The sequence below is a fragment of the Phoxinus phoxinus genome, assembly GCF_949152265.1.
Source record: "Phoxinus phoxinus genome assembly, chromosome: 16".
Taxonomy (NCBI): Eukaryota; Metazoa; Chordata; class Actinopteri; order Cypriniformes; family Leuciscidae; genus Phoxinus; species Phoxinus phoxinus.
In genome coordinates, this window is record NC_136891.1 from 18635548 (window position 1) to 18653666 (window position 18119).

Below are 18119 nucleotides of genomic sequence, written 5' to 3' on the forward strand. Positions count from 1 at the left end.
CCAAGATAACAGGTCTGAGTTGTCTTTCGAAAAGGAACTCGCACTGCGTCCTGAGACACTTATGGAACACGCCTCAGTGTGACTGGTATCTGAAGCAACTGTCAAATCACAGCAATCGTATTGGCCAGCGACAGCCTATGACATCATACTAGTGCGACCAGGAAGTATATAAGGGGCGTCTAGAGAACATGTCATCCTCTTTTAGGGACTGTTTGAGTTTGAAGTGATCAGGTAAAAACAATGTCTGAGAAACGTTTCAAGCAGTGTGCCGACCCGTGTCCGAGGTTTTTCACACCCGGTGACACACATGACTTGTGCGTTTATTGTCTGGGCAAAGAGCACGTGTGCTCAGTTCTCGAGGGAGCTGTTTGCGTACGTACACTGTGGGCGTTTTCCTTTAAGGATGCTCCGCTCTCGTTTGTCCATCTTCTCGAGGGTAGAGGGACAAGCATCTGTGTCCAGTGGATTGGGTTCCTCTCACGCCGAGGCGGGGAGAAGATCTAGGTCCTGGGGTTCACAGATGGAGCTGGTGGAAGAGTTTGAGAGAGGAGTGAATCTCTCGCATGTTTCCGCCTCTTGCTCAGTGAATAGTGCTTTATTGGCACCATGCCAGAAAGAGCAGGAGATGCTGATCGAGGGTGAAGAGGACAAGCCATCTGAGCTCTCGCCACCTTCCTGCCCCGCATATGAGATGTGGGGGTTATGGTGCACGCCTCAGGCCATAACCCTCCAGCTCCAGTTAGCCTTCCATTTCTTCCTGACATAGGCATGCGATTTATGCAAATGCCGAGCGGTTGCAGGAGCACGGGTACTTGGCGATACGACGAGATGTTCGCAAACTATCTCAAGGGTGGCCGGGCATTGACCTTGAAAGCTCCAGCCCTGCCTACCAAGTCACTAAAGAACACAACTGAATTGAAATGAGTAGAAGCGAATTGAAGCGAGTAGCCTCATTCAATTGTGTTCAGAACCCAGCTCGACACACCATAGATGGCTTCCCAAGCTTGGGCATTTTTTCATGTCACATGGGGGGCGGCACAAGCAGTTAAAAAATAAATCCTCTGCGCCGCAAAGTGATTTTCTATTATCTATGTGGGAAATTGGCAAATTGGCTCCCCTGCTTGCTGAGAAGGTGCCGTGCACAGAAGCTGTGTGAGAAGGGGAAAAGTGCTGCACTTTTTTTCCAGGTGCAGCAAGATGTAAAAATCTAAACTTTTCAGTATGGGTATACAGTATGCACGTGCACGTGCACCCAAACACTACGGGTGTTTTTCTCTTCTCCGTAAATAAATCTTTTAGCAAAGCTACAGCAAGCTTTTTTAGGTGGTGGAAATCCATTAGCTGCTACAACTTCTTTGTCGTTGTGGAGAGCGCAGATCATGGTTGCATAGCAACGACAAACGCCACGGGAAAATCGGACCGAATTTTATTATTAATAATAAAAGATAGGCTAATGTGCATTGTAAATGTCAGTAATTTATCTTTTTTGACTCTTTCTTTTTATAAAAATGATTTAAAGGCTGAAATATGTGAGGTTTATCTTTTTATAAAACCTTTTATGTAAAAATGTTATTTGACCTTAGCCTACATGTTAGTAATTTAGATAACATGTTGCAAGACTCCTTTAAAATCTGGCCATCATCTTTAATGTTATTTTTTTAAAGTTTATGTAAAAAAAAAGTGCATATTGATCCTAATTTGAATTTTTATTTGCTGGTTTTTGACATAAAACATGGTGAATTGATTTCATTGTGTAGTATTAGTACTTTTTGATTCTGTGATAACTGTGATCATTTTGGTCACTATAATCATGAAATGAAATGTTCATGCCATTTCATCTCTAGTTGATCAACTATGATCAACTAAAATCAACTATAATTATGTGTTTTTACAGTATAATAGTACAATTTTCAATAAAATACAATTGATAGTTTGACATCACCGGTTTTGACATCATCGGACTTGTCACAGTGACTGTATCCTGTTTCCAGGGTTTAAAGGAGACGGGACTGTACGAGTTTGTCTGCTCTATTGAACCGGCAGCCTTACTTTTGGAAAAAGGGCATTTCCCCGGAAAGAGGCCCCGGGGTGGCGTAGTTGGAAACTTTCTTAAATCTTTAGTGTACCTCTAGTCAAAGCTGCCACATGTAGAACCACCACTGGGTGTATCAGCAGGTCAGGCTGGCAGTGCTTCAAACTTACCAAGCCAATCTGCTAAGGACTTTGATCAGGGTCTTTCCCCTAAAGCGGTATCCGAGCTGCGCCGCACCGCAGATCTCGCTCTCCGCGCCACCAAGCAGACTTCCACTGCAGTTGGTAGAACGATAGCGGCTACAATGGCAACGGAGATGCACTTGTGGGTGAATCTGGAGGACACCGGGAAGAAAGAGAAGGGCTTTCTCCTTGGGTTTCTATATGGTGTGTAGCAGTAGAACGAAACATCACCTGTAGTGAGTAGTTCAGCCTCCTTTAATTATGGAGTTATTTTTCTAAGATGTCGCTCATCTGAGCTCCAGATAATTGATATGGCAATCGTTCAGCCCTCTTCAAGGAAGTGTTCAGCCCTCTTTTGCCTTGATATCACTCTGTGTGAGTGAGATGGCTTCCTCTTGTTAGAGAGTTATTCTGGAAAATAAGCCACTGCTCTACAAGATCACGATTTCAAGCATATGGCTTTCAGAGAAGCCTCATTGGTAGAATGAATAGAATAGAATAGAATGAGGCATTTATATAGAGAGTAAAGGGCCCTATGCTGAAGCCCGCTCTCCCGAGCTCCAGATAGATCATGACTTCAAGTGTGGTCCTCTTTAGGCCGCCTTGATAATCACCCTGTGGTGAGTGTGTCAAATTCCTTTCATTTTAGAGTCAGTAGGTTGAAGCCACCACTCCACTGAGTTAAAGGTAGATGATGCTTTCAAGTGGAGGCCTGTAGTAAGCCACCCTCTCGAACCCAAATCTCAAAAACAATATGTGATGGGGGGCTATCTGGATATGAAAGTAGGCATTTTTCAGATCCACTGACAACATTCAATCCCCTGAGCAAACCTGTGAGAGGATTTGTTTCAAACTTAGCATCTTGAACAGCCGTTTCATCAAGATGCGGTTCATATGTCTGAGATCGGGGATGGGCCTGAGGCCACCATCCTTCTTGGAATGATGAGGTAACGGCTGTAGAAGCCTGACTTGCTCCGAGCTAGAGGAACTGTTTCTACAGCTCCTTTTGCCAGTATGGTCTTCACTTTGGACAGGTGGATGTGCTCCGTTCCGAAGTTTGGACCGTGCCCTTGAAGCAAGGGGGTATGCAAGTGAATTGAAGCGAGTAGCCTCGTTCAATTGTGTTCAGTACCCAGCTTGACACACCGTGAATGGCTTCCCAAGCCTGAGCCCAGGCGTCGAGGGGTCGAAGCATTTTGGACGACAGATTGCTGCACTAAGGCAGCGGGCTGACACTTATTTTGAAGGTGTTTGATTTTTATTCCGCCTGCTTTAGCAGCGGTGGGTTGCATGGGCACGTGAACTTTCAGCAAAACGTGCTTGCAACGAACACACAGTCACCAACGCCCGGAAATAAACAGAGGGTTGGAAGACCAACTCGTTTGGTTTTAATTTTGATCGCTATAATGAAAGGGCCGCAGTTGTATAAGGAGTGGATCCAGCTTTATAGGTCGCAGACTAGGAGCTAGGGGAAGCTTTCGGTGGTGTCAACAATGGTGAGGGCGGGCGAAGTAGAAGAGTGAGCGCATGAAAGAATGGTATAGATTCCTGGCGGAGGGCTCACTGATGATGCCCCGGATGCAGGAAAATCAATCGTGAGCGCAGCCGAGTAGGGGGCGGCCACACTGGTAAGTTCACCATAAACAAATGTGGTAGATTCCTGGCGGGGGCCTCACTGATAGCGTCCCGGCTGCAGGTAATCATTCGTCGAGTGGCTGTGAGCCGGCATTCCAGGGCCAACCACTCCAACAAGTTCAAACCAGGCCCTTAACACCACCTGGCTGCTGGTGGTAGCGGCAGCTTCAATGCAGTGCCATAGGCTTGTGCATTTTCAGAGAAAAATTAGTTTTTCACAAAGCGTCTAGCAATGCAATACGAGTGAACCGCCATCGATAGAGAACCAGATATTTAAAAAAGTTTCCATAATTTTATGGAAATAAAAAAACAAATCTACCACTTTAGCTCAGCCTCACAATGAAACATGTAACTATTCCTAAAGTAAATTCAGTGAAAGAGGATTTATAACCAGTGACACTGATATATGATTTATTTGTGTGTGGTTAACTGGAATTTATGTATGGACTTCTGGATACTTTGACTTACATATGAGTAAGCTTTCTCAGGTTGTAGAAGGAATGCCTTTCTAACCTGCTCAGAGAGACATCCACAGACAGATAGCTGAGGAAAGAAGGTAGAAGGGTAAAATACATAGTTTTTTAATAATACAAGGTTATTTCAAGTTGCAGCCACTCAGCAGAGAGCATTAAACTCCTTTAAATCTTAATGATGAAATCAGCCCAAGTTTTCAGTCTTGGCTAGCGCAATTTCATAATGTAATGTAGGGAAGAATGAGAGCAAATGTAGCACATTTAATTTCTTCAAACACAAACATTCTTGGTTGTGAACACATAGAAGTAAAAGTAGTGTGATTATATAACTTTCTGAGAAATTTTCAACAATTTTACAAATGGAGGCAATAATAACACCCAGACTTCCTCAATTAAGTATTTTTCAATGTAAATATTAGAAAAAGTGTGTTTCTTAAATCAAAGTATGACAGTTCAAATAAAGCATATAAAAGTTGTTTGAATTATGAAGAGAAAAAAAAAACACTTGCTGCAGAATCCCCCTTCTTTACTTTCCCTATAATTTATTTTCCCTATACTTTCCCTTTCTATTTGGAAGACTCCAATTTGTTTTCTATTAACCACAACTTGGATCACCCCACCCATACTGTACCACAGCGCACCAAGCCACATCTGTAACATTTTCAGGATAATTTTAAAGAAAATTTAAATTGCATTTATGCCATAGTATTCATGCTTTAGAAATATATAACATTTAACTTTGCGGATTAATGAAATGTTTAGGAACCATATAGCTTGATTAATTCTAAACAATATATTAAATAACGATTATCAAGATTTTAGTGAAATAATTTTAAATAAATTCTCTAATATCAAAAGGCTTTGTCTCTAAAAAAAGTACTTACATTCTTGAGATATTGACCATATTTGCAAAAGCATCTTGGGGAACTGTCGTCAGGCTTGTCTCGTAGAGACTTCTAGAAATGAAAAGATGATACATATAAGCTAGATTTGTCTGATATTTACAACTTATATTAACATTTACATACAATTACATATAAATGCAAATGCAATTTAAAGAACATCATTAAAAACAAATATCTTCCTACTCATTGCTTATTATTGCTATTTTTCACATTTCCAAGTCTCCACTCTGTTTCAAATGAGAATAAAGCTGTTTATGAGCACTATTTATTTTAAGCACACATGTAAGTGAAGCTATTAAAAACACATGGTTTACACTACAGTCTCTGCGTTCACAGCATCCCAGACATCAATATTTGGAAAACATCAACGATTAAGAAAAAATGAATCACTGTCTGGTCAACAGAGTTTTTAGTATGAAGATAAAGGTTGGGATCATGATATTTTGGTAGTAATACAGCACACCGTAAGTGTATTAGCATTATTCTGTTTGCTTTTGGCATCTGATGGCTTGGAAGTGGAAACGATGACATGTGACATCAGACTTAACACTGTAAATTCATCAAAACCATGAAATAACACAATGGATGTACAATCACATAGTGACAAGGAAAATATAAAATGAAAAATTAAATCCACATTAAAACCTATTCGATTGCTCCTTCTGCTCGATTGTCTGCCTTGCTGCTGTTGCTCTGCTGAGTTTCGTTTGCATCTGTAAGCTTCGTTTATCTTTCTGTTTTGAATCATTATTTACTATCATTCCCTGTTGTTTACTGCTAAATATAACTTACTCAACATCACACATTTGCTAGCACAAACACGCTAGTAATTTGCTAGACCGTTAGTGTGCCATCCGTGTGCTCTTATTTATTTATTTTGCTCGTGCCTTTTACAAATCCAACAACTGTGGTGAGTATCAGTCAACAAACACGGTGAGTCATGTCATCTTCTCCTCTTCAAGTAACATGTATTATGCCTTCTCTGTCAGTACAGGATTAGTCAGGCTGACAGAGAAAATTTCAGAACTAGAGACACGCATCCACACTTTAATTGAGGTTAATTGTATGAGTGCAAGGGCTTTAGATACTACTTTGGATGCGACTAGCTTAGGGAACTCTGTACATTGTTTGGTTCCGGCTGAAGAAGAGCCCGTGCAGCAGGGCAATTGGGTAACCCTGAGATGCTGTAGTCGCGGGACAAAACACCACTCTTCCGTTCTGATTACCAGTACAAATAGATTCTCCCCACTCAGTGAAACACCCACTCAAAATCCTGTTGAATGTGCCCTAGTTATTGGTGATTCTATTACACGGAACGGGAAAATAGAGCCACCAGCCACCATAGTTACATGTTTGCCAGGAGCCAGAGCGCCTGACATCAAAGCAAATTTAAAAGTGCTGGCTAATCGTAAATTCTCTAAGATTATAATTCAAGTCGGCACTAATGATGTTCGACTTCGCCAGTCGGAGATCGGTAAAATTAACGTTTAAGAGGTGTGTGAACTCGCAAGTACGATGTCAGGCACTGTAATTTGCTCTGTCCCCCTTCCTGTTTGCCGTAGGGATGAGATAGTTAGCAGATTGTCATCACTCAATGGCTGGCTGTCTAAGTGGTGTCCGCAAAAAAATATACAATTCATAGACAAAAGTTTTTTTGGGCAGACCTGTCCTGTTGAAAAAAGATGGTATTCATCCCTCCTGGGATGGTGCTGTGGGATGGTCTTCTCTCTAGTAATATGGCACATAGTCTTAGAGCGCAAACATGAATTGGGGCTCAGGTTGGGAAGTAGACTGGCTTAACCGACCGTTTGCTAGCTGTCTCACGTCACTGAGGTCAGATAAATTCCATCACATAGAGACTCTTTCACCTAGATATTATCATAGAGACTGTGTCTGTTCCCGAATTAGGAAATATAAAAAACTTCCAAACCCATCTAAGGGTAAAAATTTAATTGATGTTCTAGAAATAAAAAACAGATATAATACAAGTGAACAAATGATAAAGCTTGGGTTGCTGAATATTCGATCCCTTACTTCAAAGGCACTTATTGAATTTATTAAATTTATTAATAAATAATAAATTATTAAATTTGAATGAATCAAATTTTCCCTCAGAGAGACTACAATGCACTTCCTGATGCGATACTGTATTAGACGGTTGCATAGTTATAATTTTGTCCCTGATATTATCGATCTTATAAGTGAAGAAGTTCATAAAGTCATTACTGCTGTGTTTCTTGGAAACTTCTGGGCTTGAAGCTTTCTTTTTCGTTAGTTTAGCCACTGTTTCAAATAAATACCTAGGATTATGTTTATTTTCTTCTAATAGGGTTGAAAAATAAGCAGATCTAGCAGCTTTTAAAGCCTCTCTGTAAGCAATCGAGCTCTCCTTCCATGAAATCCGAAACACCTCTAGTTTTGTTTTCTTCCAGTTGCGCTCCATTTTTCTGGCTGCTCTCTTAAGGGCCTGAGTGTGCTCGTTGTGCCACGGCGTTGGACTATGTTCTTTAATCTTCTTTAAGCGCTTTAATCCCAATGCATCTTTTTCATTATCAATGTGTATATTAAAATCACCAACAATTAGTACTTTATCTGCAGCCAATACTAATTCAGATAGAAAGTCAGCAAATTCTTTGATAAAGTCTGTATGGTACCCTGGTGGCCTGTATACAGTAGCCAGCAGAATTTTCAAACGTGATTTATCGTTTACACTATATATTTTTACATTAAGCACCAACACTTCAAAATAATTATATTTACAACTAGATTTCTTAGTGGTTTTGAAAATATTACTATAAATTACAGCAACACCTCCTTTGCGTTTCAGACGAGGTTCATGTTTATAACCGTAATCTTGTGGGGTTGACTCATTTAAAGCAATGTAATCGTTTGGTTTTAGCCAGGTTTCTGTTAAACACAGCACATCTAGGTTATAATCTGTAATCATATCATTAACTATTAGTGCTTTTGAAGTAAGAGATCGAATATTCAGCAACCCAAGCTTTATCATTTGCTCATTTGTATTATATCTGTTTTTTATTTGTTGAACATCAATTAAATTTTTAACCTTAGATGGGTTTGAACGTTTTTTGGATTTCCAAGTTCGGGGAACAGACACAGTCTCTATATGATGATATCTAGGTGAAAGAGGCTCTATGTGATGGGATTTATCTGACCTTGGTGACGTGAGGCCGCTAGCAGACGGTCGGTTAAGCCAGTCTGTCTGCTTCCTGACCTGAGGCCCAGATTGTCATGTTTTATCTCTAAGACTATGAGCCAAATTACTAGAGAGAAGAGCAGCACCATCCCAGGAGGGATAAATACCATCTCTTTTCAACAGGTCAGGTTTGCCCCAAAAACTTTTCCAATTGTCTATGAATTCTATATTATTTCGTGGACACCACCCAGACAGCCAGCCATTGAGTGAACACAATCTACTAACTATCTCATCACTCCTGCGAACAGGAAGGGGGCCAGAGCAAATTACAGTGCTTGACATCGTACTTGCAAGTTCACACACCTCTTTAATATTAATTTTGGTGATCTCCGACTGGCGGAGTCGAACATCATTAGTGCCGACGTGAATAATAATCTTAGAGAATTTACGTTTAGCATTAGCCAGCACTTTCAAATTTGCTTTGATGTCAGGTGCTCTGGCTCCCGGCAAAAATGTGACTATGGTGGCTGGTGTCTCTATTTTCACGTTCCGTGTAATAGAATCGCCAATAACTAGGGCACAATCAGAATAATTCTCAGTGGGTGTTTCACTGAGCGGGGCAAATCGATTTGTTATCGGAACGGAAAAGTGTTTTTTTGATCCGCGACTAGAGCGATCTCTCACTGTCACCCATCTGCCCTGCTGCAAGGGCTCTACTTCAGCCGGAACCGACTCATGTAAAGAATTAACTAGGCTAGGCGCATCCAAAATAGTATCTAAAGCTCTAGCACTCTTCTTACTATTCTCGATTAAAGTTTGGATGTGTGTCTCTAGTTCTGAAATCTTCTCCGTCAGCCTGACTGTCTCCTTGCATTTATCACATATAAATCCTATATTGCCGACAGAGAAGGCTATGGTAAACATGTGACATGAAGTGCAGGTGACAATAACAGGAGAAGACATTACTCACCGTGTTTGTTGACTGATTCTTACTCACCTGGGCTTTTATGAACTCAAAGGCGCGGGCGTGCGAGAGAAAAATAAATAACTGAGCGCACGGGTGGTGCGTTAAAAGGCTAGTGAGTTAGCGTGTAGTGCTGACAAGTAACGGAAGCTAGCAATGTCAGGTTAATCTGAGATGTTGAGTAAGCTGTATTTAGTAGTATAAACAACTAGAATTTATAATAAATGATGGTTCAAAACAGAAAGAAATACGAAGCTAATACGAGGCTTAGACGCAGCAAACAAACTCACAGCAGCAGCAGTCACAGCGAGGCAGACAGGAGCAATCGATCTCAGAGATTCATTTTTAATCGGAAGCAATTAAAAATTCTGTATTATACATTTTTCAAGGCTTGTACCTTGGAACCTATTTCATGGTTTGCGTTCTCGAGCCACCAGGCACTGTTTTGTGCAAATGAGCGGCCGGATCACATTCTGTTAGAACGGTGTCGTGTTAGTGGAAGTTAGAGGAAGTGAATCAATCAAACTAACTTTAGCTGGACAATAACTTTATTCTAGAGCTGCTGTAAAGACAAAACAATCGCTGTTACTTTAATTTCATATTATCACTGTAAAGCTGCTTTAAAATAATCTATATATTTTTTTTTTACAGAAAATCAAAGAGCTTGACAGAGTCCATCTGGATTGTATACTTTCATTGCATGTAAAAGAGCACAAAGGATATTCTCCAAAACATTTTCTTTTGTCTTCCACAGACAGTCATGCGGTTTTGAAACACAGTTTCATAGTACAACACTCTTGAAACAGTTTGATAATATATATATATTTTAAACTATTGCTTTAAAGTAACATAGAGGTTTACTTTTTTCATAGAAATAGTTTTATGTTTGCATAGGTCACAAAGTAGGAATAGGTTATGTTAGAATCTGTTAGAATCAAGTTTGGCAAAGCCTGAAGGCATTCCTGGTTAAGAATAAAAGTATAATAGCCAAATGTTGCGCTCATGCCATGCCAACTACCATAGTCTCGAGATGACGTTCTATTCGGAGCAGTTCACATCCTCGGACTGGGAATTATGCGTTTCTGTGGTAACACTATTAACAACTAAATGAACCTGCAGAGGTCAAGTGATACAGTGGTCACGTGGTACATGTAGGAGCTCTCAGAAAATGATTCCATCTTCCAAGTTGTTACGAGCTCTACATGGACATGAAAGCTTTTTGAAAGTTACAAATCTCGTAATTAGGTAATTACAACATGACGTAAATGCACCTAAAGGTCGGTGGGAATATATTTTTTGTAATTAAGTGCAGGTATAACTAGGCTGAGATTCTGGGGGGAAAACTGAGCTTGGATTGAGCTTTACAGAGGTCTTGAGGCAATTAAATTGTGATTCTGGTTACTGCCTGTTTTCTCCTTGAGTAAATTGAGCAGGTCTTTGAAGTGGTAAGTTTAAACAAAATTGTGTGGATTTAACAGTGGCCAAATCAAGCAAATATCTCACCTGTTTTTGCTATAGACAGGAAAATGCTGTCTCTTTGGCTTGTTTATGCAGACTACAGCTACAACTTTAAATGTCATATAAAACATAATTAATCATGTTGTCAAGTTATTGTTGTTTATAAAAGTATATAAAGAAACTACTATATGGTAGGGTGTTCCCTTGTCAAAAATGGGCTAATTCACAGCCCATTGCTGGAACAAGTAGATAAAGGAAAAAGGAGAAAATACCACTCTGACAAAATAAACAAACTCTATGACAGTGAACAGACGGTTACTTTACACCGCACTCCTGGTCGGCTCACCTCAACCTCAATCCAAATAATTGCACCACATTACAGTGAACATATGTGTGCCAATCCAGGCTTTAAGAAAAGCACTCCCTCAATTTGCCTCTCAAGGAGCAAAACCTTAAAAGCAAACTAAGAAAATTAGGTGGTTTGGAGAGAAGTAAACCAACAATGGTGTTGATGAAGCTGTTATATAAAGGATTGATTGATTAAAGAAGAACTGATTTTCAAGACGTTCAGATTTATTTGCGGCTACCGAATGTGCATTCTTATGTAGCCTAATACCGTATCAATGTATTCTGTAACACCAACATTTTTATCTTGCTGTGACCCACAACAATTCTGAATCTACAGCATGAAACCAACATTCTGACTCCCAAAAGAATGCCTCCTGAAACCTTCAAACAATTAATAAAATACATACATCAACCAATGTAAGCAGTAAGATTCTCTAACTAATTACTATTATGAACGGGTTCTTCAAATGAATCAAACATACAGGGGTTGGACAATGAAACTGAAACACCTGATTTTAGACCACAATAATTTTTTAGTAGGGTGTAGGGCTGACAATACAGCATCAATTCATCTTGGGAATGACAGATACAAGTCCTTTGCAGTGGCCAGGGGTATTTTGAGCCATTCCTGTTCATCAGACCATTCTGTCATAAGTCTTGCTGTGTGTATTTGTGCATTTTCATGCTGATACATGACACCTTCAGGGTACAATGTTTGAACCATTAGGTGCACATGGTCCTCCAGAATGGTTCAGAAGATCTTGGCAGTGAAACGGCCGTCAAGCACAGTAGAGAGTGCCATGATATTGCAGGCCAAACCATCACAGATCCCCCCAGTGCTTCACTCTGGGACGCAACATTATCCTGGATACCATAGCTCTCAATTCAGCACAAATACTGTAATTGCTGTCCTGGTCACAGATGAGCCACATAGCACCTACGATTTGTCCTCTTTTAAATTCTGATATTTCTCCCATTTTGTTGTGAGGATTGCAATATCAAGTCAAGCCAGCTTTTTACAATACAGATTGTTTCAAAGCAGCTTTGCAGTGATAACAGGAAAATAATGCTACAAAGTTTGTTTCGGCTGTACAGGAGATCTAGAAGAAAATATTGTAGTCAATCTTAAGTTCAGTTATGGCTCATTTTTTGTTGTAAAAAGTTCTTAATTTAGTTCTTATCTACTGTATACAGCCACTCTTGAGAAAACAGTGATGTCATCGTCCAGCTCAGTTAATCCTCATATAATGGTGTCAATGCAGGCAGATCAATTATATTGTAAAATATTAAGTGTGTATCTATCTATGTGAAATTCATTTATATAACGCTTTATATAGATTGTTTTAAAGTCCCCCTGTAGTCATTAATTTTATCTAGCTTGAATGTAACTCTACACCCTTGCCTCATTTAGTATAGGGGATTCTATAAATATGCTAATTAGCCCCGCCTCCACTCACGTCAAGTCAAGTCATCTTCATTTATATAGCGCTTCTAACAATGTAGATTGTTTCAAAGCAGCTTTACAGAGATAAACGTATAATTTAAGGTAACAGAGATTATTTTGGCTTCATAGCGGTTCTTGAATAATGTTATTTTCCAGCTAAAGTTAGTTTTGATTGATTCACTTCCGTCGAAATGATAATTTGTTATTAAATTAGGGGCCGCTAAGACGACACCGTTCTCTCTAAACAGACTTTAAACGCGAACCTGTGATACACGCTTGTAATTCCCTACAAACCATGTCTAAACAAAATACTTGTCTTGCCTATAAATTTGATACAGAATTTTATTTTATCACTTCAGGGTAGGTACGCGAACCGAATTTCGAAATCAGGATTTAAGGGAAGTGTTCCCAGTTCCGGCTGAACTAATCTATGCAGCCTAACATTGAATTATAGAAGTCAATAATGTATTATGTGAATGCTAGGTCAAAGAGATGTGTTTTGCTTTGAACTGACAGAGTGTGTCTTCTTCCCGGACAATGGTAGGAAGACTGTTCCAAAGTTTTGGTGCTAAATAGCAAAAGGATCTACCGCCAGCAGTTGATTTGTGAAGCACTATAATGCGTTAAGAGCTCGCTCAAGTACTGCGGAGCTAAACCATTTAGTGCTTTGTAAGTAATCAGCAATATTTAAAAATGTATACAATGTTTAATAGGAAGCCAATGCAGTGTTGACAGAACCGGGCTAATATGGTCATACTTCCTGGCTCTGGTAAGAACTCGAGCTGCTGCGTTTTGAACTAGCTGTAATTTGTTTATTAAGTGTGCAGGGCAACCACCCAGTAGAGCATTATAATAATCTTGCCTTGAGGTCATGAACGCATTAACTAATTGTTCCGCATTTGTCAATGAGAGCATATGGCGTAATTTAGATATATTTTTAAGATGGAAAAATGCGGTTTTACAGATACTAGACACGTGACTTTCAAATGAAAGATTGGTATCAAAGAGCACACCGAGGTTCCTAACCGACGACGAAGACTTAACAGAGCAGCCATCAAGTGTTAGACAGGCAAGGTTATTACGTTAATGAGGTAAATACGTTACGTTTTTTGTCCAATAATTAGAATCTCTGTTTTTTCAGAATTTAGTAGTAGGAAATTACTAGTCATCCAATTTTTTATACCAGCTATGCATTCCGTTAATTTTGTGAATTGGTAGGTTTAGTTTTAAAGGAATATACAGCTGAGTATCGTCGGCATAACAGTGAAAGCTAATTCCATGTTTCCTAATGATATCTCCTAATGGTAGCATGTACAGAGTGAACAGCAGCGGTCCTAGTACTGAGCCTTGTGGTACGCCACACTGAACTTGTGATCAATAAGACATCTCTTCATTTACTGCTACAAACTGATAACGGTCACATAAGTATGATTTAAACTATGCTAGTGCAATTAGCCCACTAATGCCAACATAGGTTTCTAGTCTATTTAAAAGGATGTTGTGGTCAATGGTGTCAAATGCAGCACTAAGATCTAGTAACACTAAAAGAGAGATACAACCATGATCGGATGTTAAGAGCAAATAATTTGTGACTCTAATGAGAGCTGTCTCTGTACTATAGTACGGTCTAAATCCGGACTGGAAATCCTTGCAGATATAATTTCTTTCTAGAAAGGAACACAGTTGTGAGGATACTGCTTTTTCTAATATCTTTGACAGAAAAGGCAGATTCGAGATCGGCCTGTAATTGACTAATTTTGTATGATCAAGTTGTATTTTTTTAACAAGCGGTTTAATCATAGCCAGCTTAAAGGTTTTTGGTACGTATCCTAGAGACAAAGACGAATTAATGATATTAAGAAGAGGATCTATGACATCTGGAAGCATCTCTTTCAGTAGCTTAGTCAGTATAGGGTCTAACATACAAGTTGTCGATTTAGATGAATTAACGAGTTTGCAAATTTCTTCCTCTCCTATAGCAACAAATGAATCAAATTTTTCCTCAGGGAGACTACAACTGATGCGATACTGTAGTAGACGGTTGCATAGTTATATTTTTGTCCCTGATATTATCGATCTTATAAGTGAAGAATTTCATATAGTCATTGCTGCTGTGTTGCTTGGAAACTTCTGGGCTTGAAGCTTTCTTTTTCGTTAGTTTAGCCACTGTTTCAAATTAATACCTAGGATTGTGTTTATTTACTTCTAATAGGCTTGAAAAATAAGCAGATCTAGCAGCTTTTAAAGCCTCTCTGTAAGCAATCAAGCTCTCCTTCTATGAAATCCGAAATACGTCTAGTTTTGTTTTCTTCCAGTTGCGCTCCATTTTCAGTTGCGCTCACTCATACCAGCACAGAGATCAACTCGTTGACGATCATACATTGACGTGATTGGTTACAAGGTAGATTGTGGTGTCAGAAACACCAGCGATTTCAAACTGCGTTTTTGAGACTGTCTTTGGATCACTGCAGTTTTAAGAATAAAATACTCAGCAATGGTGTTGACTTATGAATTTGCACATGGTTTATATTAAACCACATTAAAAACAACATATAGACATATAAACAACATTAAAAACTTGATTTTCACCACAGGGGGACTTTAAAACCATCAATTACAAAATGTTCATCAATTACGAAATGACTTTAATTTAATAAGCAGCTCTACAGAAGACAATAGTGTCATTTTCCAACTCAGTTCCATCTCATTAAGTTCTGTTATCATCCAATAGTGTCAGTGTCAATAACATTTCTGAACAAGAGATACTGGTCCCATCTGGTCTAATTTGGGCTTTTATTTATCTGTCCACCTCCGGTCAAGCGAGTACTCTGAGGAGAAAGGAATGTCGCGCTCCGAATTGGGGCACTGATATGGCGGTAATTACATGTGATGGTGCCTGACGAGCCGAGATGGAGGAAAAATAGATCATGTAAACGAGACTGGATAGACAAGCCATTGAGGAATGTTTCTGGATGCCTAAACAAACCAGAGGAGTGTGTGGATTAGAGTGTGGCATGAGGCACTATAAAAGAACAGAAGAGGTCACCAATGCCCACCTAAACAGTTAATGTGAGTGTAAAGCTTTTAAAAAATCAGATAGAGCAGAAACCTCTGCAATAATTTCCTACCATGAAGTATGGAGTGAGAGAGATGCTATGTGTGATTTTACCACAGTTAAAGGGACACTTCACCAATTTGCATTAAGCTAAGCTAACAGGCACTGTGGAGCCAGATGTGAAGTTACATACTCAATATGATATGGAAGAAGAGGATTTCGAAAGTTTTAAGAGCCGCAATATAGCGAAGAGCAGCTGATGCTGATGGAGGAACAGGAGGCGCCGGCGGCTTCTGCAGCCGAGGCAGAAGACCTGCCTGTCGCGGACGAGAAGCCCGGACTGGGGCGGACTGGTGGTGCCTGTGCGCATACGGACACAGAGATAGAGTCCGTCTGCTGCAAAGAATTTCAACGATGCCAATTTCTCCTGGACAAAATCTCTGAATCAGACGAGGACACGGAAGTTTGTGTTGTGAACCATCCTAGTTCTGCACCGCATATGTTCTGACTGAACATCTCGGTAGTGGTACCATGCAATAATTCACCATTTCGAAAGAAATACAAACGAGGAGTAATTCACTAATGAGTTCGCCAACTAACTTTAATGTTTGTGTGAAAATAATTTCAAGCTCTGGTGGTTAGCTAGCTTTGTAGACTGAAGAGTGATTTCTCTGATAGGCGGATACCTCATACACGCTGTTCTGGATTAGTGGGAGTGGCTTGCGGAGCTTTGCAATGTGGTGCATTGTGGGAGTTGTTGTCTTTCATACAAACGCGCCCTAAAGTTACTTTCTGTCTTTTCTCGGTCAAGAAGGCACCAAATTCGACTACATATATGACCCACTTTCAATAAAGATTAATGTTCCCACGGGTGAAATGCTCCTTTAAGGTGAAGTGTGTTATTTCAGTGTGCTTTCAGGCAAGTTTTCAGAAAACTTCTATGTCTGCCATTAGCTGATTACACAAAGCCAACATTTTTACACGTTTTTTTTTTTAGAGAAATCAAGTTAAGAATGGCTTACTTACAGCTGTCTCTGCATACTAAGCTAGATGCATTAAGGGGGGAAAAGGACTACATTTACATTTACATTTGCAGAACTTTTATAAAAGATCATTACAGTATTTTAAATAATCTTATCTTAACTTTTGGATTGCATCCATCAGATAAAAAAAGAAAAAAATCAAATGAGATGAGTTTAATTTGTAAAGTATTTCATTTACTGATTTATAAAAAAAAAAAGGCGCTACCTAGCTAACAGATTTTTGTTATAAGAACGTTCTCCAAATATTCAGTGTTGGTTCTGGGAACGTAAATTTTTTCCAGTTTTCTTGACGTTAGAGGAACGCATTTTAGATGGTATGATGTCCCTCAAAAGTTCTTTCAACTTAATTTTGCTTAAACATTTAATAATCTAGGAACGTTGATTTGTAACATCCCAAGAAAATAAAAAATGTCCAGTTTCCTGAATGTTAATAGAATGTTATTTAAAGGTTAGTATGGTATGATGTTCTTGAAACATTTTGTCAATCATTCAAACACATGCTGTGAACAAGCACTGAAAGAAAGAGAAATAAGAACACAAACTACAACTTTCTTCAGCCACAGCCTTATGCCTAGTTCACACTACAGGATTTTAAGCCCGATTTAAGCCCGATTTGCAAATCGTTGAGCTCGCCGACAGGTCGGGTTGTTATCGCGTGCAAATCGCGGGGGATTAGCAGCCGATGAACGCTTGCCAATCTGTTAGTATGAAAGAGCCAACAATGCATCAAAGATGCTCGCAGACGCCTCGCAGACGTGTCGCCGAGCCCAGAAAAATATCTAGCATGCTAGATATCTGGAGCTGTCGCACGACTCAACCACATGTGATGTCATGACCTACAGCTAATCAGAGCAAGGCATGGGTTGAGGTCACTGGGAAAATACCGTTTATATACTGTCTATGGAAAATACACGTTTTTTTTTTTCTCAGAGCAAATCATCGCGCAAACAGTTTGCAGCACTAATTTCTGTCTGACGTCCATATTCAAACAAAGACTCGCGTGTTGTGCACTTGTGTTCTTCGCTGGATAGTGGCGCGCGTGCTGTATTGCGTCATTTCCGGTTCGTTTTATCGCGTGATTTTTCGTGATAAAACGTGGTTTGTAGACAAGATAGAATCGTTGGGTGACAGAGTTGTTGTCAACTCGTGTAGTGAGTAACCTCCTGTCAATCACGTTGTGTCGTGTGGTGTGAACAGCTCAACAACTTGAACACTCCTGATTTCACAGAGAACAAGTCATATAGTGTGAACTGCACAGTTCAGCCCGACGTTTTAAAATCCTGTAGTGTGAACTTGCCTTTAGAGGAAATCAACTAAAGATAAAATACATTTAGGGTATGTTTACACGGAAACGATCTGAAGAGAAAACACAAAAGTGGCGTTGCATTATCACTTTTTATTCTGCGTTTAGAGACGAGCATTA

General features: G+C 39.6%; 1 protein-coding gene across 1 annotated transcript in view; it reads right to left on the reverse strand.

Annotated features, from left to right (window-relative positions):
- Positions 1 to 18119, reverse strand: part of tshr (thyroid stimulating hormone receptor) — a 115327-nt gene that overhangs the window by 19070 nt on the left and 78138 nt on the right. The window contains exons 2-3 of the mRNA XM_079583556.1: positions 5207 to 5278; positions 4318 to 4392 (exon numbers count right to left, since the gene is read on the reverse strand). Of these exons, the coding sequence (XP_079439682.1) occupies positions 4318 to 4392; positions 5207 to 5278 (147 nt within the window). The remainder of the gene's footprint in view (positions 1 to 4317; positions 4393 to 5206; positions 5279 to 18119) is intronic.